The sequence below is a fragment of the Salmo salar genome, chromosome ssa14 (genome assembly GCF_905237065.1).
Source record: "Salmo salar chromosome ssa14, Ssal_v3.1, whole genome shotgun sequence".
NCBI lineage: Eukaryota > Metazoa > Chordata > Actinopteri > Salmoniformes > Salmonidae > Salmo > Salmo salar.
This window is the reverse complement of record NC_059455.1, coordinates 90,043,275-90,063,295: the sequence shown is the minus strand read 5'-3', so window position 1 is coordinate 90,063,295 and position 20,021 is coordinate 90,043,275. Positions and strand designations below refer to the sequence as shown.

At 46.4% G+C, this 20,021-nt stretch overlaps 1 protein-coding gene across 9 annotated transcripts in view; it reads right to left on the bottom strand.

Annotated features, from left to right (window-relative positions):
- LOC106590894 (tumor protein D52) overlaps positions 1 to 20,021 on the bottom strand; it is a 42,880-nt gene that overhangs the window by 19,817 nt on the left and 3,042 nt on the right. For 2 of the 9 annotated variants that reach the window (XM_045694934.1, XM_045694942.1), the window contains exon 1: positions 1,924 to 2,120. The exons of 4 other annotated variants lie outside the window; for them this stretch is intronic. In XM_045694934.1, the coding sequence (XP_045550890.1) occupies positions 1,924 to 2,056 (133 nt within the window). In that variant the 5' untranslated portion in view covers positions 2,057 to 2,120. Of the gene's footprint in view, positions 1 to 1,923; positions 2,121 to 20,021 lie in introns of those variants that run through there. 3 more of the 9 variants (XM_045694935.1, XM_045694936.1, XM_045694937.1) reach the window with 3 other exon arrangements.

The following is a 20,021-nucleotide window of genomic DNA, read 5'->3' as shown; positions in this document are numbered from 1 at the left end:
CAGAATCACAGCTGGCATGGGTCTGTGGTTGGTACCCGTTTGGATGATGGTTGATTGTCCCAGTACCTTATGGTTTCGATTGCCATTCATGAAAGCATGAAGAAATGTGGTTGGAGCTACTTGATACTAAACCAGTGATGAATCTGACTTAAAAAAGATGGAATTACCTTATTTTCCTTAGTGTGGTCGACCACACTATCACCTCCCCCTACATTCCTACAGCCAGACACTAGCATCTCCTCCTCACATTCCCAACATATTTCCAGACTTGATAGATGACAAATCATAGACTGTTCTCTCTACTATCGCACGGCAAGCAGTACCGGAGCTCCAAGTCTAGGACCAAAAGGCTCCTTAACATCTTCTACCCCCAAGCCATAAGACTTCTGAACAATTAATCAAATGGCCACCCGGACTATTTACATTGACACCCCAAATCAAAAAGGATATCCTGAGTGGTAACACTTTATTTGAATGATACCTACATAAGGACTTCATAACCCATACATAACACACTCATAACCCATTCATAACCCATACATAACCCAAGTGAAATTATTGTGACAACGGAAGTATAAACTTATGGTTGTTGAAATAAGCATTTATGAAAATTCTTATGTAGGCTACTGTTTATGTATGTGTCATATGATGTTGTTATGCAGTTATTGTGTAGGCCCTATGTAGGTTTCAAAGTGTTACCAGATGGTGTTTGTTAGCTACTGTCTGGAGGGCTGTTCAGGATCAGGAGTAAACAGGATGTACTATTCCATCAATCCGTCCTTTTTGACTTGAACAGTTAGTTCCAGGGTAAGGGACAGGAAGTAAGACGAACAACAGAGTGAAGAGTGACTTTCTCACTTATAGGCTACAGAACAGACTGGCTGGTCTCAAGAAGAAGTATTAACAAGTAGACGCATGCTCATCAATGTTGCTCAAAATAGTCTCAATCTAACAGAAATGTACCCAGTTTGGAATATCACAATCATAAATCACATTTCCATGAGAGAGAAAATTGTGCAGATCTATGCTTAATCAAATGAGATCAAATGCTCAAGACATTTTACACTCTCACCTCTTCCTGACCTTTCCCTTTCTATTGTCTCTCCTCCCTCCTCTTGATGACAAGGCAGTGCCACTCAGGTGTCAGCGGTCCAGGTCTCCATACTGCTGACAGTGACAGATCTGTGTAACCTACACCATCATCCCAGATCATGGGGGTTTCTACCTTACATGGCCTAGAGTCCTTGGTTTCTGTACTGACAACAGGCTCACTTCCTATTTAAACTCTCTCAAACCAGGAAATTCACTGAAATGGAATCAATTTAAAAGTATATTATAAAAACTTTTTTTTTTTCTTCTTCAATGCATGATTTTTCTAGCCTTTATCCCTGAACTGTGTTGACTGCTGAATCACCTAAGGCCACACGCACACACGACTGCCAGCATAGTTAAGAGTCACTTAAACGCTTTGTTATTCATTCTTTGACTAATATTTGTTTAAAGGGATTTGCCTATGATACCATCTTTGTAGAGTATTTCTCATGGCTTGATTAAGCTCCTGCGATGCCATTAAACCACTCTAGGTTTGACTAAACCACTTTAGGTTTGAAACCATTCTAGGTTTCTTTCTAGGAGTGTGTTCATTGTGGGCTTGTCAGAACTATGTCTGTTTGACATCTGCTCCAAACAGACCCTCTTACTCAACAGGTCAGGATGTGATGGCAAAAGTACGCAGTCTCACACACACACACACACACACACACACACACAAATGCCCCCCACCCACACTCTCACAAATCAAGAAACTCAAATGATCCATCCCCCTCTCTCACATGACCCTCTCCATCGCTCGTTCCCTTTCCAAAACACCCTATAACAAATACAAAGTTCCTCACTCACTCCCCCACACACTGCTCTGGTTACCTCTGGCTCTGACAGTCACTTGCGGTGAGCCCGGTGGTGTAACATTGAAGCTGGGAGACAGATAGAGGTAGCTGCTATTCACGCCCTGCTCAAAGTCAAACGGAGACTTGTATTCCTGCTCCAGAGGGTCCATGGCTGTTGCCTGGATGGGTTAGGTGGCTGGCTAGCTGGCCGGGCTCCCACTACCACGCCTCATAGAACCCTGTTGCTGCTGCCACTAATTGTCTGCATGTGATAGGGCGCATGCAACTGGACCACAACTCACTCACTGCTCTGATTGTCCTCTCCTGTCTCCTGGTCTGGTAGCGCACGGCACTTCTGTTGTGTGTGTGTAGCAGTGTTACGTGACAGTGTGTGTTTTGTGACAGTGTGTCGTGTGGGTTATATGTCAGTATGTGTGTGTTGCGGTCGGACACACACACACACACACACACAGCTCCAGCCAAGGCTAGCCTCCTAGCCTGTCCGTCTGTCTCTGGGTCTGTCTGTCTGTCCGTCTCTGGGTCTGTCCGTCTCTGGGTCTGTCTTTCTGCTGCAGGCTCATTAGACAAGCAGCCTGACAGGGAGGCTGAGGCGGCATCACTACAGTCGTTCTGTTGTGTTAATGAGTTACCTTCCCTTTCCCCTTCGCTCTCTGTCGACGCTGCAATCACCAAAATCAGTCAGTCAGTCACCCGGTAACTAGGCTTGTCTGCTGTAAATAATTGCAAAGGCCACTGGTGGATTGCTGCCATGCACAGATTCTGATTCAGCACAATCAGGAGGTTTTTAAAGTAAAAGAGCATAAAGCCGCAAGGCTAGCTAGAGTTTATGGCATGCAGGAGCTCTTCTGTGATAATTACACCAATCTTCCAGCTCCAGTATCCAGCCCTGGTCACTCTCCCCCTCCCTCCATCCGTTGCACATCCGCCATCTAAGGAAATACGAGGTTCCATTTGTTGGTTGGTCACATGACAAGCTCAGGCCCGGGATAGGGCAGGCCCGTGAGATGGAAGCCGGCGTAATCTGCAGTGTCCCAGATTATAGCGAGCTGCTAATCCAGTTCAGACTGTCCAGCTTGGAGCTACACTGTACTGTTACTGAACAGAGAGACCAGGGAGCTAGGCTGTACTGTTACTGAACAGAGAGACCAGGGAGCTAGGCTGTACTGTTACTGAACAGAGAGACCAGGGAGCTAGGCTGTACTGTTACTGAACAGAGAGACCAGGGAGCTAGGCTCTACTGTTACTGAACAGAGAGACCAGGGAGCTAGGCTGTACTGTTACTGAACAGAGAGACCAGGGAGCTAGGCTGTACTGTTACTGAACAGAGAGACCAGGGAGCTAGGCTGTACTGATACTGAACAGAGAGACCAGGGAGCTAGACTGTACTGATACTGAACAGAGAGACCAGGGAGCTAGGCTGTACTGGGCTCCCGAGTGGCGCATCGGTCTAAGGTACTGCATGTCAGTGCTAGAGGCGTCACTACAGACCCTGGTTCAATTCCAGGCTGTATCACAACCGGCCGTGATTGGGAGATCCATAGGGCGGCGCACAATTGGCCCAGCGCCAATCCGGGTTAGGCCGGGGTAGGCAGTCATTGTAAAGAAGAATTTGTTCTTAACTGACATGCCTAGTTAAATAAAGGTTAAATAAAATGTTACTGTACAGACAGCTGCGTGTGGAAAGAGCCGTAGCCTTGATGTCCTGCCAATGCAGTGAGAAAGTTACAGAAGCTCATATATCATACCCCCAAGACATGCTAACCTCTCACTATTACAATAACAGGGGAGGTTAGCATTTTATATCATACCTCCAAGACATGCTAACATCTCACTATTACAATAACAGGGGAGGTATGATATAAAATGCTAACATCTCACTATTACAATAACAGGGGAGGTTAGCATTTTATATCATACCTCCAAGACATGCTAACCTCTCACTATTACAATAACAGGGAAGGTTACATTTTATATCATACCTCCAAGACATGCTAACCTCTCACTATTACAATAACAGGGGAGGTTACATTTTTTGGGGAGGTGGTATGATATTCGTTCATCTGTAACTTTCTCACTCATTATTCACAATTCATTCAGGATTATTCATAATCATGGTAGCATCCAGATTAACGTATTAGTGTTTAGAAATGTATTCTATTCTTATTTACAATAAAATTGACTACAAAATAAAAGTACATTATTTACCATTTATTTCTATTGGGCACAAAATAATCTGAAATACAACCAAAACAAACAGTAAAGGCATCCAACAAATTTGTAGTCACAAGCTTGATGGTCACCTCATGCTATGAATATGGGACCAAATACTTAACTTACTACTTTCATACACATACAGTGCCTTCGGAAAGTATTCAGAACCCTTGACTTTTCCCACATTTTGTTACGTTACAGCCCCCTTACGTTTTTTTGAATGTACTCAATCTACACACAATACCCCATAATGACAAAGCCAAAAAAATGTTGCTAATAAAAAAATAAAACGGAAATATGACATTTACATAAGTATTCAGACCCTTTACTCAGTACTTTGTTGAAGCACCTTTGGCAGTGATTACAGCCTAGAGTCTTGTTGGGTATGATGCTACAACCTTGGCACACCTGTATTTGGGAAGTTTCTCCCATTCTTCTCTGCAGATCCTCTCAAGCTCTGTCAGGTTGGAGGGGAGCGTTGCTGCACAGCTATTTTCAGCTCTCTAGAGATGTTCGATCGGGTTCAAGTCCGGGCTCTGGCTGGGCCAGTCAAGGACATTCAGAGACTTGTGCTTAGGATCGTTGTCCTGTTGGAAGGTGAACCTTCGCCCAAGAGGTCCTGAGAGCTCTGGAGCAGGTTTTCATGATTGGTGGAGTACTGCAGAGATGGGGAAAACCTTCCAGAAGGACAACCATCTCCACAGAGGAACTCTGTCAGAGTGACCATCGGGTTCTTGGTCACATCCCTGACCAAGGCCCTTCTCCACTGATTTCTCAGCTTGGCCGGGCGGCCAGCTCTAGGAAGAGTCTTGGTGGTTCCAAACATTCCATTTAAGAATGATGGAGGCCACTGTGTTCTTGGGGACCTTCAATGCTGATGATCAATGGAAACAGGATGCACCTGAGCTCAATTTCGAGTCTCAGAGCTAAGGGTCTGAATTCTTATATAAATAAGATATGTTTTTTAGTTTTAATAAATGTGTAACATTCCATAGAACCTGTTTTCGCTTTGTCTTTATGGGGTATTGTGTGTAGATTGCTGAGGACTTATTTTTATTTAATCCATTTTAGATCAAGGCTGTAACGTAACAAAATGTGGAAAAAGTCAAGGGGTCTGAACACTTTCCGAAGGCACTGTAAGTGAATTTGTCCCAAAACTTTTGGTCCCCTAAAATGGGGGGACGATGTACAAAAAGTGCTGTAATTTGTAAATGGTTCACCCGATACGGATGAAAATACCCTAAAATGAAAGCTGACAGGCTGCACTTTAACCTCATAATCATTGTATAATTTCAGTAGAGAGCCAAAACATAACAAAAATTGTCAGTGTCCCAATACTGAGCTCACTGTATGTGTCCGTGATACTGATAGCCTATACGACACCTGAGCTGGTGTACAGTACAGGCCAGGGTTTCCGTTAAGAAAATGTGGCGCTGGACATTTGACCAGCAGCATTTAAAATGTACTCGACATTTGAGAAATTTACCAGACTCATATGCATTGGGTGCATAACCTGATAAGGGCGTCCACCCAAGGTGCTCAGAATGACAGGAATCACATTTAGATTATGCTAATTTATATTAAAAGAACATGCAACTCGAGGATGCAACAGTGTACGTCCTTCTTACCGAATTCCCAGCGCATTTGAAGATTTCTTTTTTAACTTTTCTGTCAGCCAACAAGACGAGTAACGAACAGCAAAAGCACTAGCCTTTGTCAATCTACTATCCCACATAGTAGACAAGTTTACTTAGTCTATCGGTCAGCTTGTCGTTCTGTGCGAGAAAGAAATAGCCTATTCCAAATAAACTCTGGGACAGTTATGGGATGATAGATCCCACATTCATACAACCAGTAGACCAATGAGGCTGACTTTGTCTTGGTAAGGGACATATGTCCTAGCAACCATGGGTGTTGAACTATATAAACTAGCCTGTACGGCTTCCTCTGTGGAGAATAGGGACCAGTGGGATATATGAAGCAGAGAGTCTGTTACAGTATCGCAAGGCTGTGATCGAGTTTGGTAACAATGAAACCTTACACTGCTTCCAATCAGCAAGTTCCTCACAGGCAGGCAGGCAGGCAGGCACACACACACACACGCACACACACACACAAATATAAAAATCAAGGACAGGTTAAGCTGGTCTCTTCATTCTCTCTGCAGTCAGTGAGAATCATTTTATAGGTCCCGGATGTTTGCTTTCCTGACTGGTCCTTGTTGGCGGGCTGCCAAAGCATGCATCACTCAATAAGATGACATTACAGAACAGCCTAGAGACACGCACGTAAACAAGCCTACATGAAAATACACAGCAAAATTCAGTCACGGGTCATCTTACAGGGAAAGCACGCTGAATAGACACACTTCCTTCCCAACTAGTATAACTGTACACTTGTTTTACCATTAGAGGAAATTGAGTAATAGACTAACTGTTTTTGAATCCATGCAGCTTCTCCATTTAGGCATAGGTTATCTTCTTGATTCAACCCAAGTTGTGGTTTCCCCTCCACAACCCCCCCACCCCCACAAAACAGCAGCCATCATGGTCAGACTGGAACAAAGACGTTCTTTAAGTGTTTAATACACCACAGTCTCTAATCCATTAGTTGATTATTACAGACGCACAGCGTCACATGATGGTGGTGAGGCCCAAAAAGGAATCATCATTGTCACATGATGGTCGTGAGGCCCAAACAGGAATCATCCGTGTCACATGATGGTGGTGAGGCCAAAACAGGAATCATCCGTGTTACATGATGGTGGAGGGGCCCAAACAGGAATCATCCGTGTCACATGATGGTGGTGAGGCCCAAACAGGAATCATCAGTGTCACATGATGGTGGTGAGGCCCAAACAGGAATCATCCGTGTCACATGGTGGTGGAGGGGCCCAAACAGGAATCATCCGTGTCACATGGTGGTGGAGGGGCCCAAACAGGAATCATCCGTGTTACATGATGGTGGTGAGGCCCAAACAGGAATCATCAGTGTCACATGGTGGTGGGGCCAAAACAGGAATCATGGGACATTGGCTGGCTGGAAGACGACTCTCTAGCCCAGACCCAGCACAGTCAGTCATTGGCAGGAGGGAAGCCAGACAGTGTGGAGACAAAGAGGCCAGGGATTTCTCCACACCAAAGGGGGACATCAACCCATGACCATGGGACACTGGACACAGCCAGGGGGACCATGTGACACTGCAGAGTGGTGAGCCCTGCGATTTCAAATTTGATGATGGGGGCTCATCACCCCATGGTAACCTTACTAGAGAGGTTATACTGAAGAACTTCAAGGATAAGAGGGGAACTTTCATTGGGCTTAATATATATTTTGGTGGCGTAATCTATGAGCTAGAATTCTGTTGCAGCTTCCTTTTCAGGCCCTTCTGAGAATTCTGTTGTAGCTTCCTTTTCAGGCCCTTCTGAGAATTCTGTTGCAGCTTCCTTTTCAGGCCCTTCTGAGAATTCTGTTGCAGCTTCCTTTTCAGGCCCTTCTGAGAATTCTGTTGTAGCTTCCTTTCCAGGCCCTTCTGAGAATTCTGTTGTAGCTTCCTTTTCAGGCCCTTCTGAGAATTCTGTTGTAGCTTCCTTTTCAGGCCCTTCTGAGAATTCTGTTGCAGCTTCCTTTTCAGGCCCTTCTGAGAATTCTGTTGTAGCTTCCTTTTCAGGCCCTTCTGAGAATTCTGTTGTAGCTTCCTTTTCAGGCCCTTCTCCTTGGGGATCTTCCTGCTCTACATTACTTTTTTTTTTTAACAGGTTTCTGGTTTCCCCCCCTCACTGTAATGTTGGTGTTCCCCCAGCCACTCCGGGCCCCCTGGTTTCCCCCCTCACTGTAATGTTGGTGTTCCCCCAGCCATTCCGGGCCCCCTGGTTTCCCCCCTCACTGTAATGTTGGTGTTCCCCCAGCCATTCCGGGCCCCCTGGTTTCCCCCCCTCACTGTAATGTTGGTGTTCCCCCAGCCACTCCGGGCCCCCTGGTTTCCCCCCTCACTGTAATGTTGGTGTTCCCCCAGCCATTCCGGGCCCCCTGGTTTCCCCCCTCACTGTAATGTTGGTGTTCCCCCAGCCACTCCGGGCCCCCTGGTTTCCCCCCCTCACTGTAATGTTGGTGTTCCCCCAGCCATTCCGGGCCCCCTGGTTTCCCCCCTCACTGTAATGTTGGTGTTCCCCCAGCCACTCCGGGCCCCCTGGTTTCCCCCCTCACTGTAATGTTGGTGTTCCCCCAGCCATTCCGGGCCCCCTGGTTTCCCCCCTCACTGTAATGTTGGTGTTCCCCCAGCCACTCCGGGCCCCCTGGTTTCCCCCCCTCACTGTAATGTTGGTGTTACCCCAGCCATTCTGGGCCCCCTGGTTTCCCCCCTCACTGTAATGTTGGTGTTCCCCCAGCCATTCCGGGCCCCCTGGGCCCCCCTCACTGTGATGTTAGTATTCCCCCAGCCTCCCAGGCCCACTGGTCCCCTCTACAGCTGACTGTAATGTTAGTGTTCCCCCAGCCATCCCAGGCCCACTGGTCCCCTCTACAGCTGACTGTAATGTTAGTGTTCCCCCAACCATCCCAGGCCCACTGGTCCCCTCTACAGCTGACTGTAATGTTAGTGTTCCCCCAGCCATCCCAGGCCCACTGGTCCCCTCTACAGCTGACTGTAATGTTAGTGTTCCCCCAGCCATCCCAGGCCCTCTGGTCCCCTCTACAGCTGACTGTAATGTTAGTGTTCCCCCAACCATCCCAGGCCCACTGGTCCCCTCTACAGCTGACTGTAATGTTAGTATTCCCCCAGCCATCCCAGGCCCACTGGGCCCCTCTACAGCTGACTGTAATGTTAGTGTTCCCCCAGCCATCCCAGGCCCACTGGGCCCCTCTACAGCTGACTGTAATGTTAGTGTTCCCCCAGCCATCCCAGGCCCACTGGGCCCCTCTACAGCTGACTGTAATGTTAGTGTTCCCCCAGCCATCCTGGGCCCCCCTACAGCTGACTGTAATGTTAGTGTTCCCCCAGCCATCCCAGGCCCACTGGGCCCCCCTTTAACTTACAGCCAGTCGACAGCCCGGCCAAATCTCACGCTCTGATGGAAAATTCACAAAGAAATAGATCCTGTAATGAATTCAATGGCAACAGTTTACAGCACGGTGTTGTTGGAATCCTGTACAGTAATCCTGTCCATGGAACCCTGTACAGTAAGGAAGTGGGGCTATCAAGGGGTCTTGCCTCGAGAATAATAACAAAGTTAACAACTGAATAAGATCAAAGATGGGAGACTTACAGGCCTTTCTTCTGTGATCCTTCTCATACAGGCCTAGTCTTTGATCAGGAAACTGACTAGGAGGAAGTTATGTCAAGTAATATCAACAGAGATGAGCAGACCCTTCAGGGATAGAAGTATGGAATGGACATTCCATTACAGCTGACATGACAAGGAATCTGACAAGTCCTATCCTGTTATGATTAGGATAATGTTCTGCTGGAGATTTCCCTGAAAATAAACCACTATCTGGTCTGCTATATCACCATCTTCCGCTTGGTATTACCATAATGCACCTCTGTAGCCTATTTGTTACAGAAACATTTTGAGTTGCAACAACAGTTAGCATAACCTAAAGTTTCCTAAACCTAATTCACGCCAATAGCAGTTTTAGACCTAAAACAAGTTAGGTCTAAATGTAAAGTTAGTCTGATTGATCCTGTGCGTATATCTTAGGTCAACAGCAGCAGGTATAGCCCAGGCCAAGTTATACTGCAGGATTCCACAACTGGCAACGCGGTTTTATTTGGCCCCCCAAGTTCTGAGCAAATGTTTTATTTATTTTTTATTGTTTGACATAAAAGACTGCAAAAACACCAGGAAATGTTGCTCCAAGTGATTTTAATTTAAGAAATATTTTCCCAAGTATAATAGAGAGACACGTGATTGTATACAAATGTAAACAAGGTTTGAAATGATTGTTTTAGTCAAACATCCGTTTGGGCTACTTGCAGTCAATTTGAAATTATTACAAATGATTTGTAATTATAAACTGGGTGGTTCGATCCCTAAATGCTGATTCACAGACAGCCGTGGTATCAGACCATATACCACCACAGGTATAAAAAAAACATTTATTTTTACTGCTATAATTACATTGGTAACCAGTTTAGAATTGCAATAAGGCACCTCGGGGGGTTTGTGGTATATGGCCAATATACCATGACCTAGGGATGTGTCCAGGCACTCCGCGTTGAATCGTGCATAAGAACAGCCCTTAGCCAATGTTTATTGGCCATATACCACACCCCCTCGGGCCTTATTGCTTAATTATGTTCCGTTCCCCTGACCATCTGCTCAAGAAAACAAATTGAATCTAGTTGACGATCCCTGTTATATAGTATTTACATGGGAGGCTGCATGGCAGGTCCCCCTCACTGGAGCATTGGGTAAGCTGCAGTAGTAGAAGCTTAGAGAGAAAATGTTGGTGACAGACACTAAGAGGCAGAGCAAATGACATATGGACACATCATGAGTCATTCATCATGACACATCAACACACTGGGACTTCAACCAATCCCCTGCTTTTACTCACAGATTCAGGAAGTTAATGATGATTTTTCAAGAGTACAGGATAGGCCAAATGTCAATAAATCTAATGTCAATTCGAGCTTCTTGTTTCAATTACAAACATCTCTGATGGCAATTTCTGTCATTCAGCTATAATTTATATCCGCATACTTGTACACAAGAGACATGTGGTGGAAGGGTGTGAAAGTGTTTTGAATAGGTTTAAGTTTCATAAGGCCACTTATATCCTTCACTCATAGAAAGCTGCATATGGGCTGATCCACATCACTAAGGGAAATCAACAACAACCAAAAAATGGATGTAGGAATAGGTTAGGCTACTTCTGACGAAGACAGAAATCTTCAGTTCCCTCTGACGCTCCTTGAAGTTTTAACCAGGCCTTGCAGGTAGGGATGTGCCAGTGTCGGCTCAGTCGTGGCTGGAGGGGGCGGATTCTGTCGCCTCAGATTCTGAAAGACTTCCTACAAGAGTCAGACCTGCTACATTATTAAAGGAGATCATTTGGAAATCATTTCTTGTGAAGAAAAGTTCTGAATAATGTATTTAAGTGGATTATCTGGGTTGCGTTACTAAGGGTCATAGATAAATGATAACGTTGTCATAAGCTACACTACAGGACCAAAGGTATGTGGACACCTGCTTGTCGAACATGTCATTCCAAAATCATGGGCATTAACATGGATTTGGTCCCCCTTTGCTGCTATAAAAGCCTCCACTCTTCTGGGAAGGCTTTCCACTAGATGCTGGAACGTTGTTGCGTGGACTTGCTTCCATTCAGCCGCAAGAGCATTAGTGAGGCCGGGCACTGATGTTGGGCGATTAGGCCTGGCTCGCAGTCAGTGTTCCAATTCATCCCAAAGGTGTTCGATGGGGTTGAGGTCAGGGTTCTGTGAAGGCCAGTCAAGTTCTTCCACACAGATCTTGACAAACCATTTCTGTATGTACCTCGCTTTGTGCATGGGGGCACTGTCATGCTGAAACAGGAAAGGGCCTTCCCCAAACTGTTGCCACACAGTTAGAAGCACAAAATCATCTAGAATGTTATTGTATGCTGTAGTGTTAAGATTTCCCTTTACTGGAACTAAGGGGCCCGAACCACAAAAAACAGCCCCAACCATTATTCCTCCTCCAAACTTTACAGTTGGCACTATGCAGTCGGACAGGTAGCGTTCTCCTGGCATCCGCCAAACCCAGATTCGTCCGTCAGACTGCCAGATGGTCAACCGTGATTCATCCCGCCAGAGAAGGCGTTTCCACTGCTCCAGAGTCCAATGGCGAAGAGCTTTACGCCACTCCAGCTGACGCTTGGCATTGCGCATGGTGATCTTAGGCTTGTGTGCGGCTGCTCGGCCATGGAAACCCATTTCATGAAGCTCCCGACAAACAGTTCTTGTGTTGTCATTGCTTCCAGAGGCTGTTTGGAACTCGTAGTGAGTGTTGCATAGTCACATACTTTTGCATATATAGTATATAACATATCGGTTGTGTTAGGCTCTACGTTGCCATTCATTCAATAACCATATCTTATTTAATTGTCTGAGAAATAAAGACAGATTGCCAGCCTTAAACTTAAACTACATAAAATAGATCGGTTTCCGCTCGGCTCCGGGCAACCGAGCGGAAATGGAGGAAAACTCGCCTCCCTGCGGACCTGGCATTCTTTCACTCGCTCCTCTCTACATTTTCCTCTTCCGTCTCTACTGCTAAAGCCACTTTCTACCACTCTAAATTCCAAGCATCTGCCTCTAACCCTAGGAAGCTCTTTGCCACCTTCTCCTCCCTCCTGAATCCTCCTCCCCCTCCCCCTCTCTGCGGATGACTTCGTCAACCATTTTGAAAAGAAGGTCGACGACATCCGATCCTCGTTTGCTAAGTCAAACGACACCGCTGGTCCTGCTCACACTGCCCTACCCTGTGCTTTGATCTCTTTCTCCCCTCTCTCCCCAGATGAAATCTCGCGTCTTGTGACGGCCGGCCACCCAACAACCTGCCCGCTTGACCCTATCCCCTCCTCTCTTCTCCAGACCATTTCCGGAGACCTTCTCCCTTACCTCACCTCGCTCATCAACTCATCCTTGACCGCTGGCTACGTCCCTTCCGTCTTCAAGAGAGCGAGAGTTGCACCCCTTCTGAAAAAACCTACACTCGATCCCTCCGATGTCAACAACTACAGACCAGTATCCCTTCTTTCTTTTCTCTCCAAAACTCTTGAACGTGCTGTCCTTGGCCAGCTCTCCTGCTATCTCTCTCAGAATGACCTTCTTGATCCAAACCAGTCAGGTTTCAAGACTGGTCATTCAACTGAGACTGCTCTTCTCTGCGTCACGGAGGCTCTCCGCACTGCTAAAGCTAACTCTCTCTCCTCTGCTCTCATCCTTCTAGACCTATCTGCTGCCTTTGATACTGTGAACCATCAGATCCTCCTCTCCACCCTCTCCGAGTTGGGCATCTCCGGCGCGGCCCACGCTTGCATTGCGTCCTACCTGACAGGTCGCTCCTACCAGGTGGCGTGGCGAGAATCTGTCTCCGCACCACGTGCTCTCACCACTGGTGTCCCCCAGGGAGCTGTTCTAGGCCCTCTCCTATCCTCGCTATACACCAAGTCACTTGGCTCTGTCATATCCTCACATGGTCTCTCCTATCATTGCTATGCAGACGACACACAATTAATCTTCTCCTTTCCCCCTTCTGATAACCAGGTGGCGAATCGCATCTCTGCATGTCTGGCCGACATATCAGTGTGGATGACGGATCACCATCTCAAGCTGAACCTCAGCAAGACGGAGCTGCTCTTCCTCCTGGGGAAGGACTGCCCGTTCCATGATCTCGCCATCACGGTTGACAACTCCATTGTGTCCTCCTCCCAGAGTGCTAAGAACCTTGGCGTGACCCTGGACAACACCCTGTCGTTCTCCACTAACATCAAGGCGGTGACCCGATCCTGTAGGTTCATGCTCTACAACATTCGCTGAGTACGACCCTGCCTCACACAGGAAGCGGCGCAGGTCCTAATCCAGGCACTTGTCATCTCCTGTCTGGATTACTGCAACTCGCTGTTGGCTGGGCTCCCTGCCTCTGCCATTAAACCCCTACAACTCATCCAGAAAGCCGCAGCCCGTCTGGTGTTCAACCTTCCCAAGTTCTCTCACGTCACCCCGCTCCTCCGCTCTCTCCACTGGCTTCCAGTTGAAGCTCGCATCCGCTACAAGACCATGGCGCTTGCCTACGGAGCTGTGAGGGGAACGGCACCTCCGTACCTTCAGGCTCTGATCAGGCCCTACACCCAAACAAGGGCACTGCGTTCATCCACCTCTGGCCTGCTCGCCTCCCTACCTCTGAGGAAGCACAGTTCCCGCTCAGCCCAGTCAAAACTGTTCGCTGCTCTGGCACCCCAATGGTGGAACAAGCTCCCTCACGACGCCAGGACAGCGGAGTCAATCACCACCTTCCGGAGACACCTGAAACCCCACCTCTTCAAGTAATACCTAGGATAGCATAAAGTAATCCTTCTAACCCCCCCCCCCCCCTTAAAAGATTTAGATGCACTATTGTAAAGTGGTTGTTCCACTGGATATCATAAGGTGAATGCACCAATTTGTAAGTCGCTCTGGATAAGAGCATCTGCTAAATGACTTAAATGTAAATGTAGGTCTTTGGGTATGACCATTGAGATAACTACGAAACTGCTAGGCCTGTGCTTCCATCATATAGGCCCAGGCTTCTAGGCCTGTGCTTCCATCATATAGGCCCAGGCTTCTAGGCCTGTGCTTCCATCATATAGGCCCAGGCTTCTAGGCCTGTGCTTCCATCATATAGGCCCAGGCTTCTAGGCCTGTGCTTCCATCATATAGGCCCAGGCTTCTAGGTCTGTGCTTCCATCATATAGGCCCAGGCTTCTAGGCCTGTGCTTCCATCATATAGGCCCAGGCTTCTAGGCCTGTGCTTCCATCATATAGGCCCAGGCTTCTAGGCCTGTGCTTCCATCATATAGGCCCAGGCTTCTAGGCTTGTGCTTTCATCATATAGGCCCAGGCTTCTAGGCCTGTGCTTTCATCATTCTTCTTACTTTTGGTCCACATTCACACTTTCAGTCAAACCGTTAAAATAAAATATCCCTTTGGCCCACTTTTGAGGTCAATTGCAGCTCACACATTTGAGTACAATGTCTCCACATCCAGTACATCATAGCAAAGGTCTAGATAAAGTCAAAATAAATACATCCTATTTAACCGTCAGACATTCCCAGGGAGGGAGAGACATTTCCCGTGACCCCTGACACAGAACCAACCCAAACCGGCTGCGTGCGTGCGCCATCGTGCATAAATGCATTTTGTCCCCCCACACCAAACACGATCACGACATGCAGGTTAAAATATCAAAACAAACTCTGAACCAATTACATTAATTTGGGGACAGGTCAAAAAGCATTAAACATTTATGGCAATTTATCTAGCTAGCTTGCACATGCTAGCTAATTTGTCCTATTTAGCTAGCTTGCTGTTGCTAGCTAATTTGTCCTGGGATATACACATTGAGTTGTTATTTTACCTGAAATGCACAAGGTCCTCTACTCCGGCCAATTAATCCACACATAAAACGGTCAACCGAATCGTTTCTAGTCATCTCTCCTCCCAGGCCTTTTCTTCTCTTGACTTTATATTGCGATTGGCAACTTTCATAAATTAGGTGCATTAACGCCACCGGCCTCGTTCGTCTTTCAGTCACCCACGTGGGTATAACCAATGAGGAGATTGCATGTGGGTACCTGCTTCTATGAACCAATGAGGAGATGGGAGAGGCAGGACTTAGAAATAGAACTGACTTCTATTTTAGCCCTTGGCAACGCTGACAGTCGTTGGCGCGCGTGAGCAGTGTGGGTGCAATAATTGAATAACATGTATGTCTAAATTTATTTTGCAACACGAGAAGTGTAGTCAGCCTGTGAGAGGACACTGTAGTTACATTTTTTTTATACCTTTATTTAACTAGTTAAGTAACCGATGGAAACTATGGAACTGAGAAGGGGAAGAACAGGGTGTTTGTTATCAACTCAGGTCATCTAAACAAGCACAGGCGGAGAAGTATAGGACAACTGAACTGGAGCCATTCCTTGGGTAACTCTTCTCAGTTACACCAGTAAACAGTACAATGAAGCCCTTCCCTGCCTCCTGGTAAAACAGTTCCTTTTCAGGCCTTTGTCGTATAGGGTAGCTGAAACATATTTAAATGTTTTTTTTTTGTTTTTTTTACCCCTTTTTCTCCCCAATTCCGTGGTATCCAATTGGTAGTTACAGTCTTGTCTCGTCGCTGCAACTCCCATACGGACTTGGGAGAGACGAAGGTCGAGAGCCATGCGTCCTCCGAAACACGACCCAACCAAGCCGTACTGCTTCTTGACATAATGCCCGCTTAACCCAGAAGCCAGCCGCACCAATGTGTCGAAGGAAACACCGTACACCTGGCGACCGTGTCAGCGTGCATGCGCCCGGCCCGCCACAGGAGTTGCTAGAACGCTATGGGACAAGAACATCCCTGCCGGCCAAGCCCTCCCCTAACCAGGATGACGCTGGGCCAATTGTGCGCCGCCCCATGGGTCTCCCAGTCGCGGCCGACTGCGACAGAGCCTGGACTCGAAACCGGGATCTCTAGTGGCACAGCTAACAACTGAGATGCAGTGCCTGCAAAAGAGATAGCACTCTATATTTATACCAGGGGAATGCCTCAAAAAGGTGTCTTAAATAGCCATAAATGTACTCTTTCATCTGAATTTAGGCTTCATGTTTGAAACCTAGGCCCTGTGGCTGATAATAGTCATTTGGCTCCAGATCCAGATCAGCACTCCTGTTGCTTTTACCTGAAGCTCTGACAGCCAACTGAACCTCTCCCTCTGTTGCCATGACAGCTGCCTAAGAAGAAAAACCGTGGACTAGTGGTCACGACACCCTGATGAAAGCCTTGGCAACGGAGCCAATTCATATCCATACACAGCGTTCACTGTGACAAACTGTTCAGAGTTGAAAATGGAGGAAGGTAATAAAAAGGATTGCTATTTTTCATATTTCCAGTGGCATGTCAAGAACGCTGCCTTTTGCAGGCTATTAAATGCCAGGTCTGCTTTTGATAAAAACTACTTAGATACAATAGCATCATAAAAAGATGCCATGTTATCAAAAAAATACAGGCTCCACGTTTCTGAACCTCAAGACATATTACAAAATGAGCAGATTGACTGCAGGAAACAGCATCCATCACCTTTAAGATGCCCAAGGATTGCGATCCTGCATAGCAGATGACTCAAATTTCCGCTGAAAGAAAAGCAGGTCACAGAGGTCTTCCTACCTGGCAGCCCCTCCTGCAGAGTACACAAACCAGACTGTCTCTGGCATCAATCTGTTAATCTGCTGTTTAAACAACACGTGGCTCCCTGGCCTGTATACCTGCTGCAGCGAGACGTGACCAGGCAGACATGAAGGGAGAGGTGGAAGGAGAGGGAGCCACGAGGCAGATGGCTGCCCAGCAGGAGAGGAGAAGAGGAAGGGGAGAGGAAAGGGTGAGAGGGGAGAGAGAGAGATAGAGGGGGCGGGGGGAAGGAGTCAAAGCCAGGAAGGATGCATTCAGCTGCTACCTGTCTGACCCTGCATCGAACCACCTTCCAAGAGGAATGTTGGAAGGAATGGAAAACCGTGGGGAAGGAGGGAGGAGGGGAAGGAGGGAGGAGAACAGGGAAGTGGTCAGAGGGGTCATAGAGGACTGGAGAGAGGAAGCAGAAGTAGAGTGTTGCTGCTGCTCAACACGCTCAAGAGGCATAGGCTACTACCTGAATTGCTCTTGTGCAATGTGTAGCCTAGTTCTGGGCGTAAAATACTAGGCTAGACATGTAGAGACATGATTTGTTTACAACGTTTCAGAGATAGCAGGAAAACGGAAGAGTGCTGGTAGACTACTAGCCAACATCCTGTAAACAAATGAACCAAATGAACCACAAGAACAGTGGTAACAGTACACTTCAGTGTCGCTTATCAACTAACATTACAATGTCAATTGTCATCCAAAGTGTGACAATTGAATTATGACTCCTACATAAAGCTAAAAATGACTATCACAAACCTTTAAAAGGACGAAAGAGATACAGTAAACGGTAATCAATAGGTTATTGATTCAAGCCCAGAACAATCTGTATTGCGTACACAGTAAAGTAGGTGTGACACATCTAAAGGTGTGGTGTGTCGGCGTTCCAGAAGCAAACATATGCTAAGGCTTATTTTCAACCCACTTTAGTGAAAATAACTGCAAAGCAACAAAGCATAAATATATTTCTGTAAAATACTGGCTAAATGTTGATAACCAGTCATAATATTGGTTTTCTTTCTTAAATGTTTTCAAAAGCGTGCAACAAAGTAACAGTTAACTTGAGGTTGAGGTTGGGTTTTGAAGTTGAGGACCAGACAGAGACTTCCTTGTTCTTTGAATTTTGGAGTAAAAAAACAAGACATGAGCACTGTACAATATTGAACTACACTACATGGCCAAAAGTATGTGGACACCTGCTCTTTCAACATCTCATTCCAAAATCATGTGCATTAACATGGATTTGGTCCCCCCCTTTGCTGCTATAACAGCCTCCACTCTTCTGGGAAGGCTTTCTATTAGATGTTGGAACGTTGTTGCGTGGACTTGCTTCCATTCAGCCACAAGAGCATTAGTGAGGCCGAGCACTGATGTTGGGCGATTAGGCCTGGCTCGCAGTCAGCGTTCCAATTCATCAGAAAGGTTTTAGATGGAGTTCGAGGTCAGGACTCTGTGCAAGCCTGTCAAGTTCTTCCACACCGATCTCGACAAACCATTTCTGTATGGACCTTGCTTTGTACATGGGGCACTGTCATGCTGAAACAGGAAAGGGTCTACACCAAACTGTTGCCACAAATTTGGAAGCACAGAATCATCTAGAATGTCATTGTATTTTGTAGCATTAAGATTTCCCTTCACTGGAACTAAGTAGCCTAGCCCAAACCATGCTCCAGAGTCCAATAGCGGCGAGCATTACAGCACTCCAGCTGACGCTTGGCATTGCGCATGGTGATCTTAGGCTTGTGTGCGGCTGCTCGGCCATGGAAACCCATTTCACGAAGCTCCCGACAAATCGTTATTGTGCTGACGTTGCTTCCAGAGGCAGTTTGGAACTCGGTAGTGAGTGTTGCATAGTCACATACTTTTGTATATATAGTATATAACATATTGGTTGTGTTAGGCCCTACGTTGCATTCATTCAATAACCATATCTTATGTCATTGTCTGAGTAATAAAGACAAAGATTTCCATCACTAACCGGTCCCATTCTGTGAGCTTGTGTGGTCTAGCCGTTGTTCCTCCTATATGTTTCCACTTCACAATAACAGCACTTACAGATGACCGGGGCAGCTCTAGCAGGGCAGCACTGACGAGTTGGAAAGCTGGCATCCTATGACGGTGCCACGTTGAAAGTCACTGAGCTCTTTAAAAAAAAAAAAAAACTTTATTCAACTAGGCAAGTCAGTTAAGAACAAATTCTTATTTACAATGACGGTCCTACCACGGCCAAACCCGGATGACGCTGGGCCAATTGTGTGCTGCCCTACGGGTCTCCCAATCACAGCCGGATGTGAACAGCCTCTTCAGTACGGCCATTCTAATGCCAATGTTTGTCTATAAAGATTGCGCGGCTGTGTGCTCCATTTTATACACCTGTCAGCAACGTGCGTGGCTGATTTAGCCGAATCCACTCATTTAAAGGGGTGTCCACCTACTTTTGGCCATGTAGTGTATTTGTTTTACTTGTATTGATTGAGATGAAAGGCTGGTATATTATTTCTTCGGGGTATATCGAACATTTTTACAAGCTTCTGCAGAAGGCTGAACTTGCGTTAGCTAGCATATGCTACCAAATATGTAGTAAGAGGAAGCCCACTAGCGGGCAGTGGGAGAAGATGGATTTTGGCCAACATTCTGCACATTTTCTCATCAATGAAACATTTGATCTTAATACAATTTTCTGTTCCCGAAACTAGAAAAGGTTATGATAACACCAAACCGGCTGCGCGCGTGCGCCATCGTGTATAAATTTATTTTGTCCCCCCACACCAAACGCGATCACGACACGCAGGTTAAAATATCAAAACAAACTCTGAACCAATGACATTAATTTGGGGACAGGTCGAAAAGCATTAGCTAGTTAGCTTGCACTTGCTAGCTAATTTGTCCTATTTAGCTAGCTTGCTGTTGCTAGCTAATTTGTCCTGGGATATAAACATTGAGTTGTTATTTTATCTGAAACACACAAGGTCCTCTACTCTGACAATTAATCCACACATAA